The 23,979-nt window shown below is 47.8% G+C and overlaps 1 protein-coding gene across 1 annotated transcript in view; it reads right to left on the bottom strand.

The window, feature by feature from the left end:
• LOC8035038 (GATOR complex protein Iml1) overlaps nucleotides 1-23,979 on the bottom strand; it is a 106,721-nt gene that overhangs the window by 57,773 nt on the left and 24,969 nt on the right. The window contains exons 10-16 of the mRNA XM_040214760.3: nucleotides 18,670-18,804; nucleotides 18,491-18,552; nucleotides 17,465-17,535; nucleotides 17,299-17,368; nucleotides 17,050-17,083; nucleotides 12,776-12,899; nucleotides 9,151-9,368 (exon numbers count right to left, since the gene is read on the bottom strand). Of these exons, the coding sequence (XP_040070694.1) occupies nucleotides 9,151-9,368; nucleotides 12,776-12,899; nucleotides 17,050-17,083; nucleotides 17,299-17,368; nucleotides 17,465-17,535; nucleotides 18,491-18,552; nucleotides 18,670-18,804 (714 nt within the window). The remainder of the gene's footprint in view (nucleotides 1-9,150; nucleotides 9,369-12,775; nucleotides 12,900-17,049; nucleotides 17,084-17,298; nucleotides 17,369-17,464; nucleotides 17,536-18,490; nucleotides 18,553-18,669; nucleotides 18,805-23,979) is intronic.

Raw genomic sequence — 23,979 nt, 5'->3', positions numbered from 1 at the left:
CGCAAACTAAATGCACAACGAGCGGACACTCAGTGCCGGCTTCCCGTCCTATGCGTGGAACCCATCTGCTGCGTGTGCGAATCAAGAAAAAGGTCTCTCAGTGCCCCGTTTCTTGCGCCTCTTCATCTGTCCTGCTTCACAAGCATCCAGCGAGCGAAAAAGTCTTCGGAGATGCTGCCACGACGGCATCAGGAACGACACCATGACTGTGCTCAGGATTTCTCAACAGCAGCAAATGGTGGCTGCACGTTTGTGGTTTTTGCTAAACGTGCTGCTGACAGTGTGCATGTGCGCGTGTGGTGCACCTGCTCGGTTTTCCTAGTTGAACTACCGTACATCTCAGGAATTTACCCAGTGGCATTATAATTACCTCGAAAGATATTTTTGGAACAAAGAACTCTGTTGTCCCTATTTGGTCTGATTGCTTGTGTCTACAGCTACCTGCGCTTGGGTTCGAGTAAACGTTGGTTCTTATAGTCTTTTAGAGATACAAATGCATGTAAAACTAAATGTCTGAAATAAACCTCCAATAGTGTTTTAAACTGCATTTTTGGTCTATGGTTCCTAGGCATCTAAAGAGTTGAAGGGCTGATGGGGCCTGACAGGTTGAAGGGTCTGAAGGACTGAAGGAGTTTGAAGGGCTGAGGGGTTTGATGGACTGAAGGGTTTGAAGTGCTGAAAGGGTCCCATAACACATTGTGGCACCGCCCCTTAAGGCCGTGCAAGGCAGGTAGTTTGCGAGTATGGTGTGTGCTACCGTCACGCAGTCTTGGGTAAGTTACTTTTAAAAAGTAATTTGTTAGTTACATTCAGAAAAAAGTAGCGAAGTTACCGTTACAGTTACTGCAACAAAAGAGTACCTCGTTACAGTTACAGTTACTTTTAAAAAGTAACGACGTTACTTTTCAGTTACTTTTCTATACACAAAAAAAAAATTAGAAGAAAACTAGAAAACGCCCCTCACAATAGTTTATTGCGTAAAATTAAAAAGTATGCTTTTTACTTCATATTATAACTTAGCAGCAGTTGCTTCTCGAAGTTAGTGTTTGAAAGTTTCCATGCCAGTCTAGTGGCGCAAATCAAAATACGAAACCTGCGCAGTGCGGAGTAGTGGTGCTAATCAAAGTATGACACATGCGCAGTGCCCTCGACGCGTATTGTTGTTTCACGGTTGATTCACCCGATTAAAACGCGTTTGCATAGAAAAAAGAAAACCACAACATAGATAGTGCTTCAAGATACTAAGATGTAAGTGTTCAGTTACAAAGTACAAGCGCGTGCGTAAAGATAACTATATTTCTTTTCCATCAAATCTACACGTGGCTATATTCGGGTCGTGACTCGCGAAAAAGGACGTATTCACAACTTTCTGCAAGGCAGGCACGTAGCCGGGGGGGGGGGGGGGGGGGGCATGGGGCCCGGCCCCCCCCCCTCCCTCCAAAACCTTCCATTTCGCTGGGGCCTCCTCTCCCCCCTCCCCCTCATACAGCATTTTGCCATTAATGGCCCCCCCCCCGAAACAGACCAACTTGACACTCGAAATGTCAAAATAGACGATTTGGAAAGTGCAAGGAAGGGCTAAATTGCACTCATTCAGCGATATATTATTTATAAAACACTGGAAAGTAACGACAAAAGTAACGTCGTTACTGTGGTGTATCGCGAGTAAGACCAAGCTGCAGCCGTTAGTCGCTCGACTCGTTCGTTTTAATCATGGCTCCCGACTGACCGAGACCCGTGCTCTTTCAAACCACGTGCTCTCAGCACGCGGGGACCGCGCGCTTCCCAACATGTCCCGCCATCTGCTATAGCATAAGCAGATACATCACATCTTCCCCTCACTTGGCTGTGATCCCGTATCTTGTGGGCGGTCTTCGCTCCCACGTTCCTGCCCGGATGGGCATAGCCACAGGTTCGGACAGTTCGTTGCCTTCCGCACTTATCGCGTCAGCTGGTGCCTCTTCGGCCTGAACGTCCAAGCCCCAGGCTGCTGATGGTGTATCACTCGACCGACGTGCAGCTAATAGCCTTGGTCGTATGTGGTCCATGTGCCGTCGAACTAGTCCGTCTTCTGTCTGGATTATCCATGACCGCGAACCCAGGCGCTCTGTAATGACCCCCGACATCCAAGTTCGTCCACTTGGGAACTTTAGCACCCATACGGATTGTCCCACCATAAACTGGCGTGGATTTTCGGTTGTCGCTTGTACCTCGTCCTTGGGTACGCGTATCAGTCTCTCAAGTGGAGATGGCAACTCTCGTCCAAACATCATCCAAGCTGGTGTCTTGCCTGTCGCCGTGTGCACTGTGGTATGTTGCTTGTAAAGGAACCGTGGTAGAAAACACTTGAATTCCTCCCTTCCTCTTTTAGCAAGTGCCTGCTTTAGCTGCTGCACCATCCGTTCCGCTTGACCGTTTGTTGCGGGGTGGTACGGCGCACTTGTGACCGGCAAAACTCCATTTAGGCGGTAAAATGTCTTTATCTCATTGGAAACAAAAGCCGATCCATTATCCGATACCACTTTTCGTGGTACACCAAACGTCGCAAAAACGTTGCGTAACTCGCAGATAACGGATGCTGAGGTCATACTCGAAATAGCACGTACTTCAAGCCACTTAGTGAACGCATCCACAATGACCAGGAACACTTTTCCGTCCACCGGTCCCACAAGGTCCACATGAAGCGTGTCCCACGGAGTCGAAGGTCTTTCCCATGTTGGGCTGCTTCCTTTGGGTATTGCCTTCTGGTGTCGCTGACACGTGTCGCACTGGGCCACACAGGACTCAATCTCCTTGTCGATCCCCGGCCACCAGAGGTAACTTCGGGCGCACGCCTTCATGGCGACCACTCCCCTGTGTCCTGCATGTACCAAGGCTAACGCCTCTGGTCTCATAGAGGTGGGAATTACGATGCGCGATCCCCAGATTAGGCAACCTCGGTGTATCGATAGTTCCGTGGACTTCATCTTGTAGGCTGTGAAACGCTCGCCAGCTAGCTTCTTGACCTCTCCACTCTTGACTGCTTGTAGAACTTCAGCAAGCGTGGGGTCCACAGCAGTCTGGTCTGAAAGGTCTTTAGCTGTCATGGGAGGCTTAGTCAATGCTTCCAGCATAAGAACGTCCCCTGGTGGTCGCGGTTCATCTTCACTTTCTCTCAATGGCAGTCTGCTCAACGCGTCTGCGTTTTGGTTGTGTTTTCCTGCTCTGTAGACGAGTTCGTAGTCGTATGCAGCTAATTTCACACACCATCGTGTCATGCGCGGTGACAGAACAGCTGGCACTGGAGCTTTCGGACCCATAATCCCAAGCAAAGGCTGATGGTCGGTGGTTACTGTCACGTGACGTCCGGCAAGATATCGGTGGAAACGTTGCATGGCAAACACAATCGCAAGTCCTTCTCGATCCAATTGCGAATAGTTCTTTTCCACTTCTCCCAAGGTTCTCGAGGTAAACATGATGGGAGCTTCGTTTCCGTCTTTGTCTAGCTGCGCTAAAACCGCTCCAACGCCATACGGTGACGCGTCGCATGATACCACCAAGCCTTTCTTCTCGTCATAATGTGCTAAAACCGTTTCCTGGGTAATGGCTTCTTTCAATTGTTGAAAGGCTTCCCGGTGCTTTTTGTCCCATTTCCAGGGAGCGTCTTTTTCGAGGAGAGCGTAGAGCTCCTTTGCAATGGTTGCCCGATTTGCTATAAATCGGTCATAGAATGCCAACAGGCCGAGAAACGACTGCAAAGTTGTGCGATTAGTTGGCTCAGGCATCTCCTTGATGGCTTTGAGCTTATCGTCGGTAGCATCAATACCTGCCGCATCAATGATGTGTCCGAGGTACCGCACTCGATCAACTGCGAAACGACACTTTTCCCTTTTGAGACGAAGGCCTGCTTGGGAAAGTCGTGATAGTACCGTACTGAGCCTTTCCAGATGTTGCGATGGTGTTGATCCGCTGATAATTACGTCGTCTAAGTATATTCCGATTCCAGGAATTCCTGCTAGCACTGTCTCCATAAATCGTTGAAAAATCGCCGGAGCTGCTGAAATACCGAAAGGCATCCTCTTGACCCTAAAAAGTCCCTTTGTGGTGTTGATGGTCAACACGTTTGCAGTCTCAGCAGTCAGGCTCAGTTGTTGATAGGCCTGAGTGAGATCCAGAGTTGAAAACACTGATCCGCCCTGGAGATTCGCTAGTATCTCGGAAATCGTAGGCATTGGGTACACCGCTGTCCTTGCTTCTTTATTTACCGTGCTACGGTAATCTCCACACAACCTGATAGTGCCATCTTTCTTCCGTACGACTACGACTGGCGTGGCCCACTCCGAGTGTTGAGTTGGTTCGAGGATGCCCTGATTTTGGAGCATCTGAATTTCGGCTTCCACTGCTGTCCGCATCGCGAACGGCACCGGTCGTGCCTTGAGAAAATGTGGCTTGGCATCTTCTTTCAACTCCAGGTGCACAGGTGGGCCATTGTGTCCGGTGATCTTGCAGTCGAAAACGTTGTCGTGTGTGCTTAGAACCCTTGCAACGTTGCCGTTGGCACCCACGTTGTGTATTCCGCTCACTCGGATTCTTAGTGCGCTGAACCAGTTCCTTCCTAGCAGGTTGCAGCCCCTTCCTTGCGTCACTAACAGAGGTAGTACGTAGTCCTTGGACTTGTGTCGTACCTGGACATCGGCTGTGCCGAGCACTTCCACTCCTTCGCCTGACCAGGTGTGTAGGGTCACATCTTCTTGGTCTAGCCTCGGAGGGTGTTTTGGCCATATCTGACGATATGTTTCCTCGCTGATGATGGTGCAGGCCGCTCCCGAGTCCACCTCAAAATCCATGACTCGATTTTCAATCTTGAGCTTGATCATGAACTTGGGTGATGCACTTGATGCTCGCACAGCATTAAGCTCGTATAGATCTGCCGAAGTTCCAGGGGAATCATCCTCGGTTTCAAATGCATAATCTTCTTTTTCGATGATATGTGTGGAGCGCGGGTATTTCTTGAGTCCTGTCCTCGCGAAGCAAGCCTTTTCAATGTGGCCCGTTTTGTGACAGAAGTTACATCGCGCGTTACGGAATCGGCAGGAAGCAGCTGAATGTTGTTCCTGGCACCTGTAACATCTGGTCGATTCGGATGTTCTCTTTTCCTTGATGTCTCTTTTTTTAAGTGGTGTCTTCTCTTTCCGGATTTCGTGAATTTCGGACTTCTCTGCTTTCAGATCCTTTTGATGCTGTGCGGCGCTCTCTGTCCGCAGCGCCATGTCGTGCGCCTTCTGAAAGGTCAGGCTTACTTCTGCAAACAGTCGCTGTTGTAAATGTTCGTCGCGCAGGCCGCACACAAAACGATCCCTCAACATTACCTCGAGAGGCAGCAACGTTGGGTTCAGCTCTGGCTGTCGAGCAGGAGATTGTGCTTCGCCTGCGGAACCTGCGTTGCTGGTGCTAGCTGTGACCGCCGCTGGGGTTGCCGTCAGAACTCCGAAATTGCAGTCGGCAGAAAGCTTCTTTAAAGCTGCGACATAGCTCGATATCGACTCGCCCACCTGCTGGTCTCTTCGCTGAAATTTCGTCCTGCTGAAAAGCTCCGACGGCCGCGGGTCGTAGTGTTTCTTCAATGTCGCCATGAGCTCGTCGAAACTGACCTCACCAGGAGTCTTTGGTGCCACGAGCGCTCGTACCACTTCGTAAGTTTTTGCTCCGCAAAGGGTCAGCAGTAAAGCCCTCTTCTTTGTAGGCTCCAGCACTCCGTTTGCTTCGCAGTAGAATCCAAGTCGCTCTGCCCAAGACGGCCACGCTGTTCCATCAAATTCTTCCAGCTTGCCCTGGGTAGCCATCGTTCACTCGCCCTTGTGGTGTCCGTTCACCGACCTCGTCGCCAAAAATGTGGTGTATCGCGAGTAAGACCAAGCTGCAGCCGTTAGTCGCTCGACTCGTTCGTTTTAATCATGGCTCCCGACTGACCGAGACCCGTGCTCTTTCAAACCGCGCGCTCTCAGCACGCGGGGACCGCGCGCTTCCCAACATGTCCCGCCATCTGCTATAGCATAAGCAGATACATCACAGTTACTTTCATCGTTACCTCAGAAAAAGTAATAGAACTACAGTTACAAGTCACATTTTTAAAAAGTTGCTCGTTACAGTTACAAGTTACCAAAAAAGTAACGAAGTTACAGTAACGCGTTACTAGTAACGCGTTACTACCCAAGACTGCCGTCACGGTGTCACTGTGCATGCCGGCTGATTGACTTCACATATGAGTACTGCACTTTGCTATTACAAGGTGTGATCAAAAAGTTCCGGGACTGATTTGGTAGCGTAAACAGAGAGGGCAGCACAGTGATGCGCGTGCAGTGGTCGAGGGAAGGGACCATCGTGTCCCGCTGTACCAAAGGGTGGCGCTCTGTGAACATTTGGAGCTGCGCTTCATGAGTGTTTGTGACCACGTGCACGAGCACAATGGCGATTTCACCATAAACTGCAAACCAAAGCGAGAGCGAACATCAGTTCTGCGTTAAACTTCGCAAATATAAAACAGAGGCCTTTGAAATGATTCAGCAGGTTTGTGTCAGAAAGCAGTGAATTTTGTGAAGTGTTTTATGTGGCACTCACGCATCAGGAACGGCAGAACATCGGTGGTAGATGAAGAGCAGTAGGGCGACCTTATCCGACCTCTACTTGACTTCAGTGACGTACTGCCATTCTCGACACGCGAGTGTCACTCAAAACACCTCGCACATCTCACTGTTTTTTTACTTAAGCCTTTTAAATCATTTCAGAGGTCTCTGCTTTGGGTTTGCCGAGTTTGACGTAAAATTGATGTTCGCTCTCACTTTGGTTTGCAGTTTATGGAGAGATCACCATTACGCTCGTGCATGTGGTCAAACAAACTCGTGTAGTGCAGCTCCAAACGTTCACAAAGCAACGCCCTTTGGTATAACAAGGCACAAAGGTCCCTTCCTCCGACTGCTGCGCACGCATCATTGTGCTGCCCTCTCTTCTTACGCTAGAAAATCAGTTCCGGAACTTTTTGATCACACCTTGTATTTCTAAGCGCCTGTATGATCACTTAATTTGAGTAGAACGGCACTTGCGATAAAAAGTCAAGATCAGAAAACAAAATTAAGCATATATTCGTTTTGCTATCACAGTTTCTGCAGCACGGCTTTTGATGACCTTATATTTAATGCAGCATAGTGCAGTGTCGAACACACTTTTTTTCTTAGTTACTTGGAACTGTGGACTTTCCGTTTTAAGAACCAGTTTGGACCAGTGTGCACGTGGTAGAACCAGTCACCAAACCGTTATTTCAAATTTATCACTGGACTGGAACTAAACCAGAACAAAAAAGAAAAGCTACTGAACTCGAACGTGAACCAAACCGAATTACCGTAAAATACCCAGAAGTGCCCACCTCATTCAAGCGCCTACTATTAACATGTTCCAAACTTGGAAATTTTCAAATTATACGTTAAGCGCCCAATTTGACCGGACAAGCACCCATTTCTAGATTGATTCAGTTTTCAGTGAAAGTGGAGTGGGCTCACCCCTGGTATTTTACAGTAATGACCAGTTCAACTCCCTGCTTACAGGTGTGATTACTTAACGTAAAATACCGGGCAAGCTCCCACTCAAAATTTAGAGATAATCGTGAAAAAATGGGGGATGGGCACTTGTCCGGTCCTCAATTTTACATATAGATGTACTGCTCATATTTTCTCAGATCTTACGAATTTGGGAATGGGCACTTGGTGTGGAATGAGTGAATGCACAATATTCTGCTGTATTTATTTTGAATTTTTCTCCCTCAAATATTTAAAGGAGTGGATTGAAGGCAATCATTGTTGAGAGCACTGGTGTAAAAAAAGTCCAAGTGCATTTACGCTATCGCGTGACGTGTGTCACAGCAACAGCAGCTTGGCCCTCGCGTAATTCGCTATCATTGTGGCACCGTTATCGTTTATGTACATCCTCCCGAGCAAAATTCTGAGGACTTCACGCCATTTTCACTTCCACTCCCAATTCCACCCCTGTACCCGATCCATTATCTGTCTACAACGAGACTCCTCGGTGTGCCATAACCGAAAATCACATTCTTCGGACCCGCTAGGAACTTTCTGAAGTCTAGCCGTACGGTGTGCAAGTTCAAATGCTCTAACGGTCGTGCGCGTGCGCCGACACAACGAAGTGGCAGCTACAGCCACTGTCAAAGCGAGAATGGCGTCTCTTCTGAACGCCTGGCCTCCAGCACGCGTTCCTTGCCTTTTGATGCACGCCCTGGCTGTGCAGGCACGCTCGGGGCACCAAAGTTTCCGCAAAGGACGACAACGCAATTCCCTAGGGAGGTTTTCACAAACAGCTGTGATTGTAGAATTAAGGCACTCCTTTGATCTACCGCCCAAATGGCCCTACGCATATTGTCATGGATAAAAAAAAAAATTCGAAAGGTGTAAAACTGAAATTAAAGGTTTAATCGGCGAACTTGCGCCAGACAGAACAGAAAGAATGAGCGAAGAGAAAGCAGCAGCGAGCATTGAAGTGTCGACACGACAACCAGACGGCACGAGAGAGTCGGCAAGGCCATGCTGGGCTCCTTATCTACCACGCTTGGTGTCTCAAACAATCAGCCTAGAATGTCCGAGCAACGAACATTTGGGGTAAGAGTAAGCACGAATATTTTAGACGTATAGAGTCGCATTCCCTCTCGGCCAAGCACGCGGCAATATCTGGGCGGCGCGATAGTGTGACGTCGGGTCACTCACGTAACAGCGGGACGTGGCTTAAGGTGCAAAGTGGAGGCGTCGCACGACATCACAGTGTCAACATTATTCGATCTAGTAGTGTCGGGTGTCACGCCGGGGTGCAACTCGACGTGAAATGTCGCGTGACACAACGTAGTGTCGTGTCACTGCGATGCCACGTGACCCGGCATAACCCGACGCAAGCAACGTGGTCGCATGACCACACGACTCGTAGGAGCGTCCCGCCAGACTGAGCGGGAAGTCAGCCCGTTAAATTCAGCCGATGACGGCCCACGGCCATGGCGACAGTGACGGCAAACAAATCGCAACTTCGAATGCGTTCTCCGTTAATGACCTGCAACAACAGCCAGAAAGGGGACTGGCTCCACGCCAACACGTCACGATGGACAAAAGGGGACCTCACCGTCGTTTCCGTGGGTGGACGACAGCGAGCTGCCGTAGGAAGACGCGCTCCTCCGAGGGATGGAGATGGCTCCCGAACGAGAGTGCGATGACCCGTTGGAGTAGGTGGGAGACGAGGTGGCCGTGTCCGCGCCAAACACGTCGTCTTGGTTCAGGGGCCGCGGAGGCGTGACGAGGTGCGAGCGTCGCCGAACGTTTGCTCTCTGCAGGGTGCTCATCCTGGCGTTGAAGAGAGGGGGGTCAGTAAAGGGAGAAAAAGAACTGCCATCATTTCTACATTAGTGGTTTCAGAAAGCAAGGCTTCCCCACAGCATAGCACGAAAGAAATTGTAACAAATTAAGTTGGTGGCACGAAAGTATAAAAAATGTACAGTTGAGTCTCGTTAATTTGAACTCGAGGGGGACCGAAAATTTGTTTGAATGAAGCAGAGTTTGAATTACCTTTGACAGGAAAGAAAGTCTTTTTATTTGTTACCCAGACAGTGACTTTCTTGCGGTGCAGCACAAGCAGACATAGGGAGATGTGCTACGTCTAGGAAGCTAGTTTAAAACTACAACGTTTACTTCAATAAGTGATGTTATTTAAGAATTAATCCAATGCATTTACTTTCCTACAGAGCCCAGGTATGAGGAGCCGGTGCAATCTATAGAGACGGCTTCAAGAATCATAAGGGGAAGATAATGTCTTAATGTAAAAGTGCCATCAACACTGCAACATTGAGGACAATGTTTCACATGCCCAGAATCAAGGGCAAATTAAACTTTCGGGAACAAATATTTTCTCGGCCCCGTCCTTCACCATGTTCGTTCCATGCTTCGTTATAAAGGGTTACACATATGTGGGCCTTGTTCATTAACAGTATGAAAGTTATTGGCATAGTTGTCAATTATTCGGGGCCCTGGCAACCAAAAGTATGCTACAGTGGAACGCTGATTATATCACTTTTGTGGGACCACGCAAAATCGTTGTATAATCCGCAAGTCGTATCATCCGAAAAAAAACAATATTACGGATACAGTGATCGGCCTTGCGAAAAAAGACAAGCGGAGGTTTTAAATGATGTCTAAGCTAATACCCTGCTGTACTTTGACAAAGCAAGAATTGTTGAAACAAATTGAAATGAAACCATACAATTGTGTGGTAAAGAAATCGGTAATCGCCTGCTGGACTTTCTTTCAGTCGCGCAAAATCAGCTTCTTTTTGAAGGCCGCAAGCTCTAAAAGCGGATCGGCGATGCCGTCGTGGGTGCAAAACGAAATGTTGAATTTTGTCGATACTATGTAAAGCGTTTGTCGGCATGCACAACTGCAACGATCGGATCCTTGTCGCTTTTCAGACTTTCCGAAAGCGGGAACAGCGGGAACCAGCAGAAAGATGCTCAATTCTGGGAGAAGAGTTGAAGAAAGTGGCATCCAGAGGGAGAGCGAAAATAAATGAGAGGCGAGAGAATGATGGGATGAGCGGAGCAAGGTGGGCAAGGATGCGCCGCGAAAACGCCGAGGCATTTAACAACCTGGGGAGGAGGAGAGAAGGCACCGCCTCCTGCTCCCTCCCGGCAGAGCTGCATATTGGGAGAGTGTGGCCAGTTTATGATCACGCCACTGTAACGCTCCCCTCTTGAGTGAGCCAATCAGCCCGCGGCGGAGAGTGAGTGGCACGAGCGCATGTGCGTGAACTTCCGGCTGCTCCTAACTGTGCAGGGAGGGCTGCCATTTTCACTCATTCGCCCGGTGGAATGCACGGGATAGACGTCAAAATTTAGCTTTTTTCCTTTTATTTCACTGGCTCTGGAAAGGAAATGATATACGGTCAAGCCCAGTTATATCACACCCAGGTATTTCGAATTATTGTTTATATCAAACAGTCCAAACATCCCCTTGAAACTCACATGTAATACTATAGGAGCGTTGTTTTTTTTGTATCAAACTCCTGTGGTGGGGACATTCGATATAGCGAACTAAAACGGATGCCCCTCGCTTCTCCCACGGGCGGTCGGACTGCACCCGCGGTGAGCACATAACTCACGTTGCGGGGCTGGCAGACCGCCAAGCCAGCATACGCGCAAGGGGATACGCAACCAAAGATCAGTTGTAAAAAAGACAAATGCAACCGTACTAAAAAAAACAAGTGGAGGATGGCAAAAACAAGGGGAACGGCACGTGCGTGCATAGAGAGGGCAGGGGGTGCTTGCTGTTGCAACGGTAGCGTGCGCTCTTTAACCGAACACTGCTGTCGCTGCGCGACTCCTCAACCCCAAAATAAAATAAGCAAAAAAAAAAAGTCTTCGTAAAGTCGAACATGTTGACAACAGTTGAGCAATCACACTTTGACCGCCTTATCGTTGTTTACCTTTTTCTTTCCTTTTTCTTCTGCCGTTATTGCTTTGCCCCTTTTTTTTTCTGCTTTTGTTTTTTTTGTTGTTTGAATTTAGCGAGGTTTCTTTTTTAATTTTTTTCCTTGCTTACCTTTATTCTATGGATCGAGTTTTTTTTTATGCAGCTCACTTTTTCCGTTTTTCCATTTTTTTTAAAATAATTTTCGCGTTTTCTTGTTGGCGCTGTGTGGTCGTGGCCAAGCGTAAATGACCGCATCGCGTAAATGCGATGGTGTTTGTGATCTTCACCGACTAAGCTCTACTGTATTTAGCGGCTCTTAGAGACTCTATTTGGTAAGGTCCCGTTTGTCGCGGCCTTCGGTATTAGCAGAGACATGCGGAAATTTCAACTGGAGCCTAAGTCAACATAATTTTGTATATCAAATTATCGATATATCTAACTACTTTACAATCCCCTTTGAATTCAATGTATCCGGGTTCAACTGTAGTGTTATTTCTTGGTAGGTTAAAAAGCTAACAAATGGAAGTTTTCTGGACGTTTGACTGCAAACTTTTATTCAGGCGAAAAAAAAGTTGCCCCGCAGCAGACGACGGAGAGCCTCAATAGTGCTCTGCGCCGAGCGTGTTGCGTCAAAATGGCAGTCGGTTCCTCCTTTGCTCCCCCCTTCCTCTCTCGTTCCTTCGACAATCTCTCCCCTTTCCTTCACTTTTCTCCTCTCCGGTGCCTTTGTCACCACGCCTACTGGCCAGACTCTCCTAATATACAGCTCTGCCTCCCGGTGCTAAGGCTGTCTTGGGTTGCCGGCGGCCTGTTTTTTGGACCCTCTAAAACGGCGCGCAGAACTCTTCTGCATTGCCACGCCGGCCCCCCCTCATGCAACCGTCGAACTCGTAGTGCATTTCCGAAACGTCGTATGATGCGCCGGAACGTTGTATGATGTGGGACGCGTAGAATCACAAGTCGTGTAAACCGAACTTCTAATATAATATTTCTATGGGGAGTTCGTCGAAACCAGGCAAATTCATCATAAAATGCTGGATGTTGCATAAACCAGGGACGCATGATCGAGGTTCTGCTGTAGTACTTCACCTCTGCATGCCATGTGTGTCTGTGCCTTGATAGTTCTATTCCCAAAGTCGTTCAGGTATAATTAAGATGGGACAGGGAAAAAGTCTCTGCAGTTTCTGTGAACACTAACACGACCAGGCCATCATAATTGTACATGATAACATGAGGAAAAGGCCAAGCACTCTGTATCTACATAGAATAAATTCAACCTGCAAGCTTACTTGGGGCCCAGTTGACTAGGAGAGCATCCCTTGAAGATGTTGGCATCATATTCATCATAATCGTAAACAACGGAGATACAGTCAGTTGCCCTGATGGTTGGCTGGCTTCTGCAGGCATACATTCCTGTTCGTACGAGACAAATACTGAGCGACACAAGATGAACAAGGCATATGACTTGGCTTTACTACCAGCATACAGCACTCATCAACTCCTTCCTGACCATGCAGAAAATGCATGTTTTGTGTGACTTTTTGTTACTTTTTTTCTCCCGAGGAAACTATTAAATTTACAATATTATGCCATGCATAGAAATTGAACAAAATAAATGGGCTTTTGAGTGATGCAAACATTAAAACAGAAACTTGAATTTGAATTCACTATTTAATTCATCATACACAATTGTTTTCCAAAGATTGGTCCAAACCACAAGTACAGATATAGCTATAGCTAACGAAAAAAAAGTGCAAAACAAAGGGGAATTTACAAAATATGTTTTTCACTTTCACAACAAAAAACTAAGCCAAAACTATAGTCGGTGACAGGTCAAGAACAAAGTGGAAGCTCTTCCCACCCCTTTCCACTTCAGTGGAGTGAACGATAGAGAGGAGGTCGCCTCCTCTTCATCGTTCGCACTACTAAAGAGTAAAGAGGTGGGAGGAGCTTCCACTTCGTTCTTGACCTGTCTCCGACTACAGAGCTCCAACTCAAAAAAAAACGTTCCACCTTTCCACTCTCGTAAAGAAGGAAGACCAGCGGAGCTGTACTTGATACACTACTGCAACGCGCACGCGCCCGTTTCCCGCTTCTTCTTGTCCGACATGCCGCCGATCGTGGATACGTCTCCGGCAACCCAGAGTTGGTCACACACGGCGCACGTGACGCCAAACAGGTAATCCACGAACACGCTCCGGAACATCGCCGTCGCGCCCGGGAACTGTTTAGCCGGCGTGGAGTGCAGTTGTCGCCGAGCCTCGCGCTTGCGCTTGGCCTCCGTAGCACGATCGTCGTCTATGGCATTGGCCCGCTGGCGCCCTTTACATTGCTGGTTCTGTTCTCGGCGGCGCCTTTCCAGGCAAGCGATGTGCTCTTTTTTGGCAAGGGAATTTGAAGCGCTCGACCCAGTGGAAGTCGAGGCGACAGCGGCTTTGCGGCGTTTACGGACCCATTTGCGCTGCTGCGTACATCGCCGCTCCTTCCGAGCCAGTCTTCTTTCCCCGAAAGGGAGCGCGGTTGACCCATCTTAAGTCCAAACCGAAACTGATACGAGCGTAGGAAACAGCGCGCAAAACAAACGAGGACGAAAAAACACACGTGACGAACGCTGCGCTCATTACGTGTGCTTCTTCTTTGTCGTCTGTTTTTCGCACTGTTTCCTACGATGAATTCCCACCAACGCGCCACCCAACTATCCATTCTTCTATGATAGCTAGAAAGGTTGGCGCCATCTACGAGCGACAGCGGTAACCATACTGGTTGTGTGCTTGCCGCTGTTGCTTATAGATGGCGGTAGCTGTCCAGAGGCGTTTTTGTCAACAAGTGTTTTGTACCGGACACGATCCTCGGGAACCTAGCCCTTAACAGCTCCACTATAAAAGATCTTCATCTACCAAAAATCAAGTCAACTCTCATGACCGACATGCCATTGGACCAAGCAGCTTCTCAATATGGTGATGCGCAAGCAGTCAAACTAAAATATGAAAATCTGGCTTAATCATCACAATTATTTCTGCTCTCAAGAGTCCGAAAAATTGACGAAGGATTCCTGAGGACTGCCGTAGAGTGCGTGACGGACCCGTGGAAGCGGCCATAGCTGTCAGAAACAACGTGCCGTCCGCTTAACACTCTGCTTAGGAATTGCCGCCACGTGGAAAGAGGGAGAGAAACACAAAAACCAAAACTGTGGTCTTCAAACTACCTAATACAAGATGGTGTAGTGAGCAGGAGAGTTCTGCGGGGGTTCTTAGGCGAGTCTATGTGCCCATCGATCACGGATGATCGACACTATATGGGTGCAGTTGGGGAAGAGTTAATATAGACCTGCGTCTGCTGTGTTCCATGGATGCCATGTGACGCAGTAGAAGGGCTGCGCTTTTTGCAAGGCTCCGTTTTTTTAGAAACTTTTGCACATATCATAGTGCAAGAACGTAAGAAATGCACAGCCACGAAGCTCCAAGAACAACACCGATGCCAAGAGTGCAGTAAAAAGTAAAAATCTTGTTTTTATGCGCAGCCCCTCTCTTCACAAGAACCTGCGTTAGAGATCATTATTTTCCATTTTTATCGCTGGGGGCTACGATTTCGGACACTGGTCTATATCGGGTGTCTCCAAACGTTTTGGCTAAGGGGACGGATTGGTGATTTGTCGCAGTGTCGAGGGCCAGAAAATAAACAAGTGAACATAAACGACGAAAAAATAAATAAGTCGATAACCCTTGAAATACATAAACTCAAATTATACCAAAAATACAAAATATATATAAGGTGAATGAGTACACACATACCATATTGTGGTACTACAATCAGCTGAATATGACTTTAAACAATACCCTTTGACTGAAAACAGACGCCAGAGTATCAATCAAGACGAATAGAAATTTCGCCCCATTCAAAGAGGGCAGAAGGCTACCAAGAATGGTAGAACTCGTGAAAAAAGCGTGCAACAGTTGTCACAGCACCATTTCTATAAGTTTCCCAGTGTTGGGGGGGCTTGGTTTGCAGAACTCTGGTCTACACTATGAAGAAAATACCTCCTCTCTATCATAGATTGCATGAAATACAAGCCACTCACACTGTGATCTCCCATAATACAAACGCGTTACTACCATAGCATCTTGAGATATAGCCCTCCTAAAATCGAGAAAAAATTGGGTGAAGATAAGGAATGGACTAACTTTCAGCGAGCAATCAAGAAAAGTTGAAAAAAATGTTATTTGTAGATCATGGGTCTCTATCAAACTTGTCATCGCGGCAAGGGGTAATGAAGCAAAGAGGATTGTACTTCTCAGTCAGCAATGATTGCTTATATCCCGCCATAGCTAACTAGATGCATTTGCACCAAGGTCATCACTGATCCGAACACTATGATTACTAGGAGTCTTTCGGTGTTTAAAAGAAAATAGCAAATCAAACCAAAAATAGGGGGCAAGTTACCTTTCGGGGGCAGGGAATCTCTCGGGATTTTACGCTAGTAATTTTTCAGTAAAAAATATTTATTGAATTACATGACCAAGCGCTGCCAGATCGAGAATTCCGACTGTACACTAGGGGTCTGCACGGGTGTCGGCCAGCCCGGGGTCTGGACTCAGGCCTTGCATTCAAGTCTACAAGGCGTACCAAAACAAACAAAACCAACTGCAACTTTTTTTTTTTAGCACAAATGTTTTTTTTAGGTTTGTCCGAGGGGTTAGGGGAGACACCACAGTGGGGGAGACCCAAATGCTAAAAGCATGTGTGTTTTTTGTTTTATTTTTTTACCGTTTGGAGTGTGCATCGACTGTCCCTCCGGTGCAGCGGTCATTTCCGTCGTTGGCAGCACTGCCGTCGCACAAACGCTTTTCCTCATCAGGTATGCATACATATGCACCTACACAATGCACACCCTCACAGGCATAAGCCATCTGTACGCACGAGGGCCTGCACCCATAATGTGGGTGAAGAGAATCTGCCTCTGCCAGCAAAGGCCAGTGGTATTCTTTTGACCACTTTTTTTTCGGTGGTGCGTGGTAGGAGTGGGCAATTTAGAACTTTATTTCTTTTCTTGTATGGACCTGTCACAACACTTCCCTTCCTTTTCAGCTGTGACATGTGGTCTTGTTTACTGTTGCTTGACATTATTATTTTGCTGTCGTTTCATCAAAAGAAAAGACAATCCGGTTGACCTTTTTCTTGGAACATGCTGTCTAGGCTCGCAGAATGGTTTGACTCGTAATAGCAGCAATAAAAAAAATAAATAGAATTCCTACTGCATTGACTATCATATACTGTGGTCAACCTGTGTAGCAGTGGAAAGCAAGCTTGCCATACCATGCAACTTGTGAGCTCAGCTTCATAATGGGTGTAAATAGGGCGGGCCTCAGCAGGGCCATGAAAATTAGTGTCGGGCCAAGCCGGGCCAGGCCGGCCGTCAGAAATAGATAGTGGGCCGGGTCCTTAAATATTGGTCCGTGCAGGCCTGTACTGTACATTAAAAAGCCTGTTACCTTATGCATAAAAAGCATTAAAAAAAACAGCTCTTCCTAAAAAAAGTTGAAATCCAAAAAGTGCTCAAACATACCAGTGCCGAGAGCTTTCACTTGACTGGGCTTTGGCTGGCGTACACAGAGATTGAAACAATACAGTTACACAGTGCATTTACTATCAACTACACACAAGAAACAGCTCTAACGACACTCAGCTGGAACAGAAGGTAAGCCTGCTCTGGAAAAATGACGCGATTGTACTGCAGCTTACGACTGCACCTCAACTAGCTTGAACAACAAGACGTAAACTAAGAAAGTGGTAAAATCCAAGCGTAAACAATCACCTGCGGTGTTGGAAGCTTGATGCGAGGCACGAACTTGGAGTATGACTGTGCACTAGTGGTTGAGTAAAAACTGAAACAAGAGAAGTCAATGCAGAGTATGCAGACCTGCACTGGTGCTAGGCAAATGAGCTTACCTAACAGAACTCCAATAAAATCCCATGCTCACCTTAAGTTAATCCAGTGAGGCATGTTGTAGTCATCCTTCATGTCTAGGCCAGCAGGGTTTTTTGACTGAAACTAGAAGCATTCAAACTATGGGCACCCAGGCTACAATTCAAACAAAGTGGGCACTGACAGTGACTCAATCTTTATGAGCTCTTTATTTTGAGCCATTGGGCCGAAAGAACCGAGTTAAAAAATTATGGATGTTTACGCTTCTGTGTAATGCGAAATTAGAGCGCAGCTCTTGGGGTATTTTTATTTTGCGATGTACCATGGTAAAGAAGTTAAAAGAAAAGAAAAATATACCTATATATTCATGATGACTGAAAACCTGAGGCTGTGGTTTGAAAAACAGAAACTACTTCCTACTTCACGAGTTTCCGTTTTTCAAACCTGTCTCAGTTTTTCAATCATCATGTATAACTTACACCAGCTCGCCTGCACTTTAACCGTTTTTTCACCTACCATAAAATACCGGGCAAGCGCCCACTCAAAACTTAGAGATAATTGCGAAAAAAATGGGGAATGGGCGCTTGTACGGTCATCAATTTTACGTATAAATGTACTGTGCATATTTTCTCAGATCTTAGAAATTTGGATATGGGCGCTTAATTTGGAATGGGCGGATGCGCGGTATTCTATGGTATATATTAATACTTTTTTGTTTGAAGGTAGGCCAGAGAGGACGAAGAGGGTACGGTGGGGGGCCCCATAATGCAACGTGCACAGTGTTGCATTATGGAACTCTTGGTCGCCCGTTCCCGCATATAGCGATTATGCTGACGGCAACTGCGACGCCGCCATATGAGGGAACAGGCACCTAAGAGCTGTGCTCGGCTGCGCCGCCAAGTTCAATTCATGTGGGAGTGTAAAATGTTCCATGATGCATTCTGGTTGTCTAATGCCTCTTGATGTTATGATCCTTCACACTTTTGAGATGTGCCCTTTTAGACAAATAGTAAATTTAAAGTCTTTGTGCAATTTTTTATTCTTTTAATATCCACTCTTTCCTTGGTTAACATTTAGTTACCTTGAAAAGAGGAACAGCATGAAGGGGCTGCTCTCCAAGGCACACAAGGTCACTTCCTATACCTGCGAGAGGCACAAAAACAGACTTTGAATCGTCACAACAACAAATTTCGAGCTTGCGACATGATTAAGAATTCAGAGTTCAGCACAGTTTTGGCTACTATTGCAGCACACTCTCACCATTGTCAATGATACGCTGCTTGGTGATGTTGGTGAGGTCACGATCCACCTCAAAGACGCCAACACCTGGAGTGATGACCACGCTGATCTGGCCGGTACGGTCGAAACTTCTGTCCATGAAGTGCTTCTCAAAAACTGCAGGTGGTAAAAGTGTAACAGTGTTTAAAAAAATTGTGCAGGTGCAAACTGTACAAAAGGATTGCATAGTTATGCATCTCCTAAAATTCTTTGTTTGCTAGCTTGTGCCAGGTTTACTTACAAAAAGTCCCAGTTCCAACAAAATATAAAGTTCACTTTTTTGTTTGTTCCTCAGTATGTACTTGTTACTAGTGGCACTTCCTGGGCACTAGCAAAAAAAGGCAGTTTTTCCACAGGTCGATTTTGTAGTACAAACCAATTGTTGCCTTCGTTTCTCAAGAATGATTTAAAGATGCCGATTCTTATCACCATTTCCACAAAAAAATAACAAAACCAAAATTTTAAAGAGAGCTTTCACTCTTGTGATCAATGCAAGTATTAGTGAAGTGTAGAACCTTGTTGATATGTTCCCGGCTGTTACGTTAAAAAATGCCGGTCCCGTTTTACTTCGATAGAGATACATGTACTAGTTTCCTGCTTGTAACATTTGCTTTCCCGGTAGTTACGTCCAAAAGTGTCGTCACTGCAGTGCCTCGGTGCGCTGGGCACCAGGCTGCCACGCTGGCTTCGAAGCAAAGCTAGCGAAGCAAAGCGGAACCATGCAATGGGAGTCGCACGGTACGCTTGGGCATGCAGACGCCCGCCTTCCCTTTACTCTTTTTTTTTCCTCTTTTCCATCTCTCTGCCTCCTCGCTGGGCTCTGCTGAGCTCTGCCACAGCTTGCCCGGGTTGTGACCTTGGAGCACTGCTCGGACAGGGAGCGAGGCTGGCGAGGCGGCAAACGCTCATTCACTCTCTCATCTGTCCTTCTCTTTCTCTGGCATGAGGTGCACCCGCATGCACGCTGCTATTCTAGTTTCTGTTCCGCTCGATTGCGTGAACCGTGGTGTTTCGAAGTATGTGCGCTTTAAGCCCACTGACGACGGCCATGGCATTGCGAAAAAGGAAGGCACTCTCTTTTAAAAAGAAGTTTGATATACTTCAGACGGTGGATCGCAATCCCAGCCGGAAGAGATCTGACATCGCAAGAGACCTCGGACTCGCGCCAACAACTTTAAACAGCATCATCACCAAACGAAAGGAGACTGATACGAAAGCTCCTTCAATGCGTCACTTGACGACAATGTCCTTACCTATGAACCACACAGCATAACGGGCATCGTGGCCGACCTCACTATTGCCGGACACAAAGAAAGTGATGAAGATGTCGAGCAAGCAACGAACGATTACGCTGCGCCCACGTTTGCAAACGCAATCGTTGCGTTGGACACCTTGCGCCGCTACGTAAATGTTCACGACTGTGCGGAGAGTGAGAGGACTGCGGCTCCTGGAGAAACGGTTTTTACTGCTTAACATTAATTCGAAGCGGCAGGCGGATATTACGTGCTTTTGTAAACATATCTGAGTCCTCAACAGTTCTGTAAGTACACATAAAATAAACCATTGTATAAGAGCTGCTTTCTATCTCACGTAGAGCCCGCCTTAGTGCGTTATCGGTTTTTACGTTTTCCCGGATGATACGCTTTTTTTTTCCGCGGTCCCCTGAAAAACGTATTAATGAGGTTCTACTGTACTTTTCGCCAATAGGTACTATAGTTACCTTTTCCTTCAAGCTTCAATAGACTCAGAACAAAGCTCATTTCTTTCCCTTCATTTCAATATAGAAGCTGTAGAAACAAAATTTCCTTCAAGGGAGAATGCACAACTACTTAAAATGTCAGTGCTGCTGGAATAAAGTTTTACTATGTGCTCTGTGCACTGGTGTTTAAAAAGAAACCTGTGGCACCATATCCGTTATGCTAAGTCTGTCTCCTTGCCTGTGCAAACAGTTAAAGGGAAGGAGCTCTGGCAAAATACTGATGGTCAATGTCACGTATAATACGAGCAACATTCCACCGCTTTGTGGAACTCTCTACGGCGCCACTCGGGCGATCACGTAGTGCCGCCATCCCGCCGCCGCAGCATCTGGAGATCGGGTTACCCGAGCCGCCCGCAACGCGAGCAGGCTGGGCCGTACGAAGATCGTGGGAATAAAGCAGTTCATACTCAGCCAGCTACTGAAGTGGTCTCCCTTTATATACGAGCCGAGACGCCCCAACATAACATTGGCGACGAGGAGCTGGATCCGAACCTACGGAGCCTGACTTCTACGGTGGGACACCGGGCCACAAGTCAAGACGACGGAGCGGACAATCGAGGTTTTCACGGGCAAGTGCTGGTCTTCCTGGAGCGAGCGGCTGAGCTTCTACTTCGTGGCCAACTCGATCACCGATCCGATGAGGAAACGTGCACTTTTAATAACCTTGTGTGGCGCGGAGACGTTCGAGACTGTTCGTGCTCTAGTTGCACCAAGAACACCAGGAGATGTCAGTTTTGAAGAACTGGTCTCAACCCTGAGAACGCACTTCGATCCTCAACCGTCTGAACTCTACAGTCGCTACAAATTCCAGCGTCGAGATCAACAGCAAGGCGAGTCGATTAGCAGCTACGTCGCTATACTAAAGAAACTTGCAGCCGACTGCAATTTTGGAATAGTGACAACAGCGACCACGACTGCCGTATCGACAATGGGTTCGTCGGGTCAAGCAGCCACGACGACGCCCGTACATACCACCAAACTGCCACTAGACGTCATGCTACGTGACAGGTTTGTTTGTGGTGTAAAGGACGAGTTCCTGCAGCAGCGCCTGTTTGCGGAAAGGGATCTCACTTTCGAGAAGGCTTTCGAGCTCGCAACCAGAGTCGAAAGCGCTTCACAACAGCAACAGAGTATCAAGCATAAGACGGACCTCCCCCTCGTTCACAAGACATAGAACGGAAAAGCTGAAAACCCCGGGCGATCGTCCACTCGACCTTGTTTTCAATGTGAAGGCCGACACAGTCCTTCGACTTGCAGATTCCGTAACGAGGAGTGCCGTTACTGTCACAAGCGTGGAGACATCGAAAAAGCCTGCATCACGAGGAGAAAGCAAGGTAAAAGTGCAAGCCACAAAAGCAGTCAGCACAACGTGGACTTCACGCCCACAGCAGTCGACCGGCAGCGAGAGGAACATGGAGATTTTTACCATGAGCTCAACAAGGTGACACCGCACGGACCGTGTCCAAAATTCCTTGTGACATTGAAGATTGAAGGCAAATCACTAGAATTTGAAGTGGATTCCGGTGCCTCATGTACCCTGATCAGTGAGGAGACGTACCGCAAGGTGTGACCCCATAACCCTCCTCAGCTCCACGAGGACAACCTGCATTTGCGCACCTGGACTGGAGAAGGCCTGCAACTTCTCGGTGCAGCGCAAGTGTCCGTCCGCTTCAAGTCTAAAGACTTCTTGTTGCCACTACTCGTCACGAAAGGGACTGGATGCAACCTTCTTGGCGGAGACTGGTTTCAAGCGCTTCGGATTCGCGTCTGTGGCATAAACCAAGTGCAGCCAACTCCAGCAGCCGTCATGACAATACAGGAGGTCCTCGCACGCCACCCGTATGTCTTTAAAGAAGACATCGACGGTTACACGGGCCCTTTGGTTCACCTGGAACTGGAAGACGGAGCAGCACCCAAGTTTTGCAAGGCTCGTTCTGTGCCCTTGGCCCTGCAAGGACCAATGGAAGAAGGACTTGATCGTTTGCAACAACAAGGCATCCTGGAACCAATACAACATGCTGAGTGGGCCACACCAGTGGTGTTCGTACGCAAAGGCGACGGCACATGTCGTGTTTGCGGCAATTACAGGAACACTGTTAACGCAGCCGCAAAGAAGGCATCGTACCGCTTGCCAACAACGACTGAAGTGTTCGCAAATCTGCGCGGTGGAACTGTCTTCTCGACTCTGGATCTGTACCAGGCATACCAGCAAATGAAGGTCGACGACGAAACTGCTGCTGTGCTCCCCATCAACACCACCAAGGGACTGTTCCAAGTCAAACGGCTCCCGTTCGGAATTTCTGCAGCACCAGCCATCTTCCAACGCATGATGGAGACCACACTGGCCGGAATTCCGGGGGTGAGCGTTTACCTTGACGACATCATTGTCAGTGGGAAGGGCACTCTCGAGCATGCGGAACGCCTGGACCAGGTTTTATTGAGGCTAAGCAAGGCAGGACTACGCCTCAAGCAAGAGAAGTGCCGATTTGGCATCGAGTCGGTTGAGTTTCTGGGATACAGAATTGACGCTAAAGGAGTGCACACTACCGAGGAAAAAGTGCATGCTATCCTTCAAGCGCCCCAGCCAACCGATAAGACATCGCTGCAAGCTTTTCTTGGGCTTCTCGCATTCTACGACCGCTTTTTGGAAAACCGCGCGACAGTTGCCGCCGAGTTGTATAAGCTCCTGGAGAAAAATACGCCCTGGAAGTGGGAAAGGAAGCACCAGACGGCTTTTGATGCACTTAAGAGCTTGATTCAATCTTCCACTGTGCTTGCTCGTTACGATGAGACGAAGCCTCTTCTCTTGTCCGTCGACGCATCACCGTTTGGAGTCGGTACCGTGCTTGCCGAGAAAGATGAACTCGGCAGAGAGGCCCCTATAGCTTTCGCATCGCGAACACTGGGAGCCGCGGAAAAGAATTACTCCAAGCTCGACAAGGAAGGCTTGGCAGAAGTTTACGGTGTCAGGCATTTTCACCAGTACATTGCAGGCAGACACGTGACAGCTTTAACAGATCACCAACCTCTGCTTGGCATCTTGGGAGAAAAAAAGCAAGTGCCCCAAGTCCTGTCACCTAGGATGATACGATGGTGCCTCAAGCTTGCCACTTATGACTACAATTTAGTCTACAGACCGGGGAGACTCCATCAAAACGCTGATGCACTCAGCAGGTTGCCGCTTCCGGCACAAGTCGATGAGCCCTGTCCCCCGGCGGACATACTTATGTTGGCGTCACCTCCAAGTGTCGAGCTATCGCCACGTAAACTCACTCAAATGACCCAACAGGATCCACTCTTGTCTCAAGTGCTCACAGCTATTTCAAGTGGAGAACTGCATACACTGTCAAAGAAACAGTTTTCACCGTACTGGAGACTCGGCACAGAACTTTCAGCACAACAAGGTTGCCTCCTGAGAGGTTCCAGAGTGGTCATTCCCACAAAGGCGAGGAAGGATGTGCTTGACTTGGCGCATGCAGGTCATAGAGGCGTAGTAGCTATGAAGGCATGCGCACGAGGTTACTTTTGGTGGC

Source organism: Ixodes scapularis, unplaced genomic scaffold (assembly GCF_016920785.2).
Source record: "Ixodes scapularis isolate PalLabHiFi unplaced genomic scaffold, ASM1692078v2 PGA_scaffold1__304_contigs__length_218370807, whole genome shotgun sequence".
NCBI classification, from domain to species: Eukaryota; Metazoa; Arthropoda; class Arachnida; order Ixodida; family Ixodidae; genus Ixodes; species Ixodes scapularis.
The sequence above is the reverse complement of the archived record's forward strand: the minus strand, read 5'-3'. Positions and strand labels throughout refer to the sequence as shown.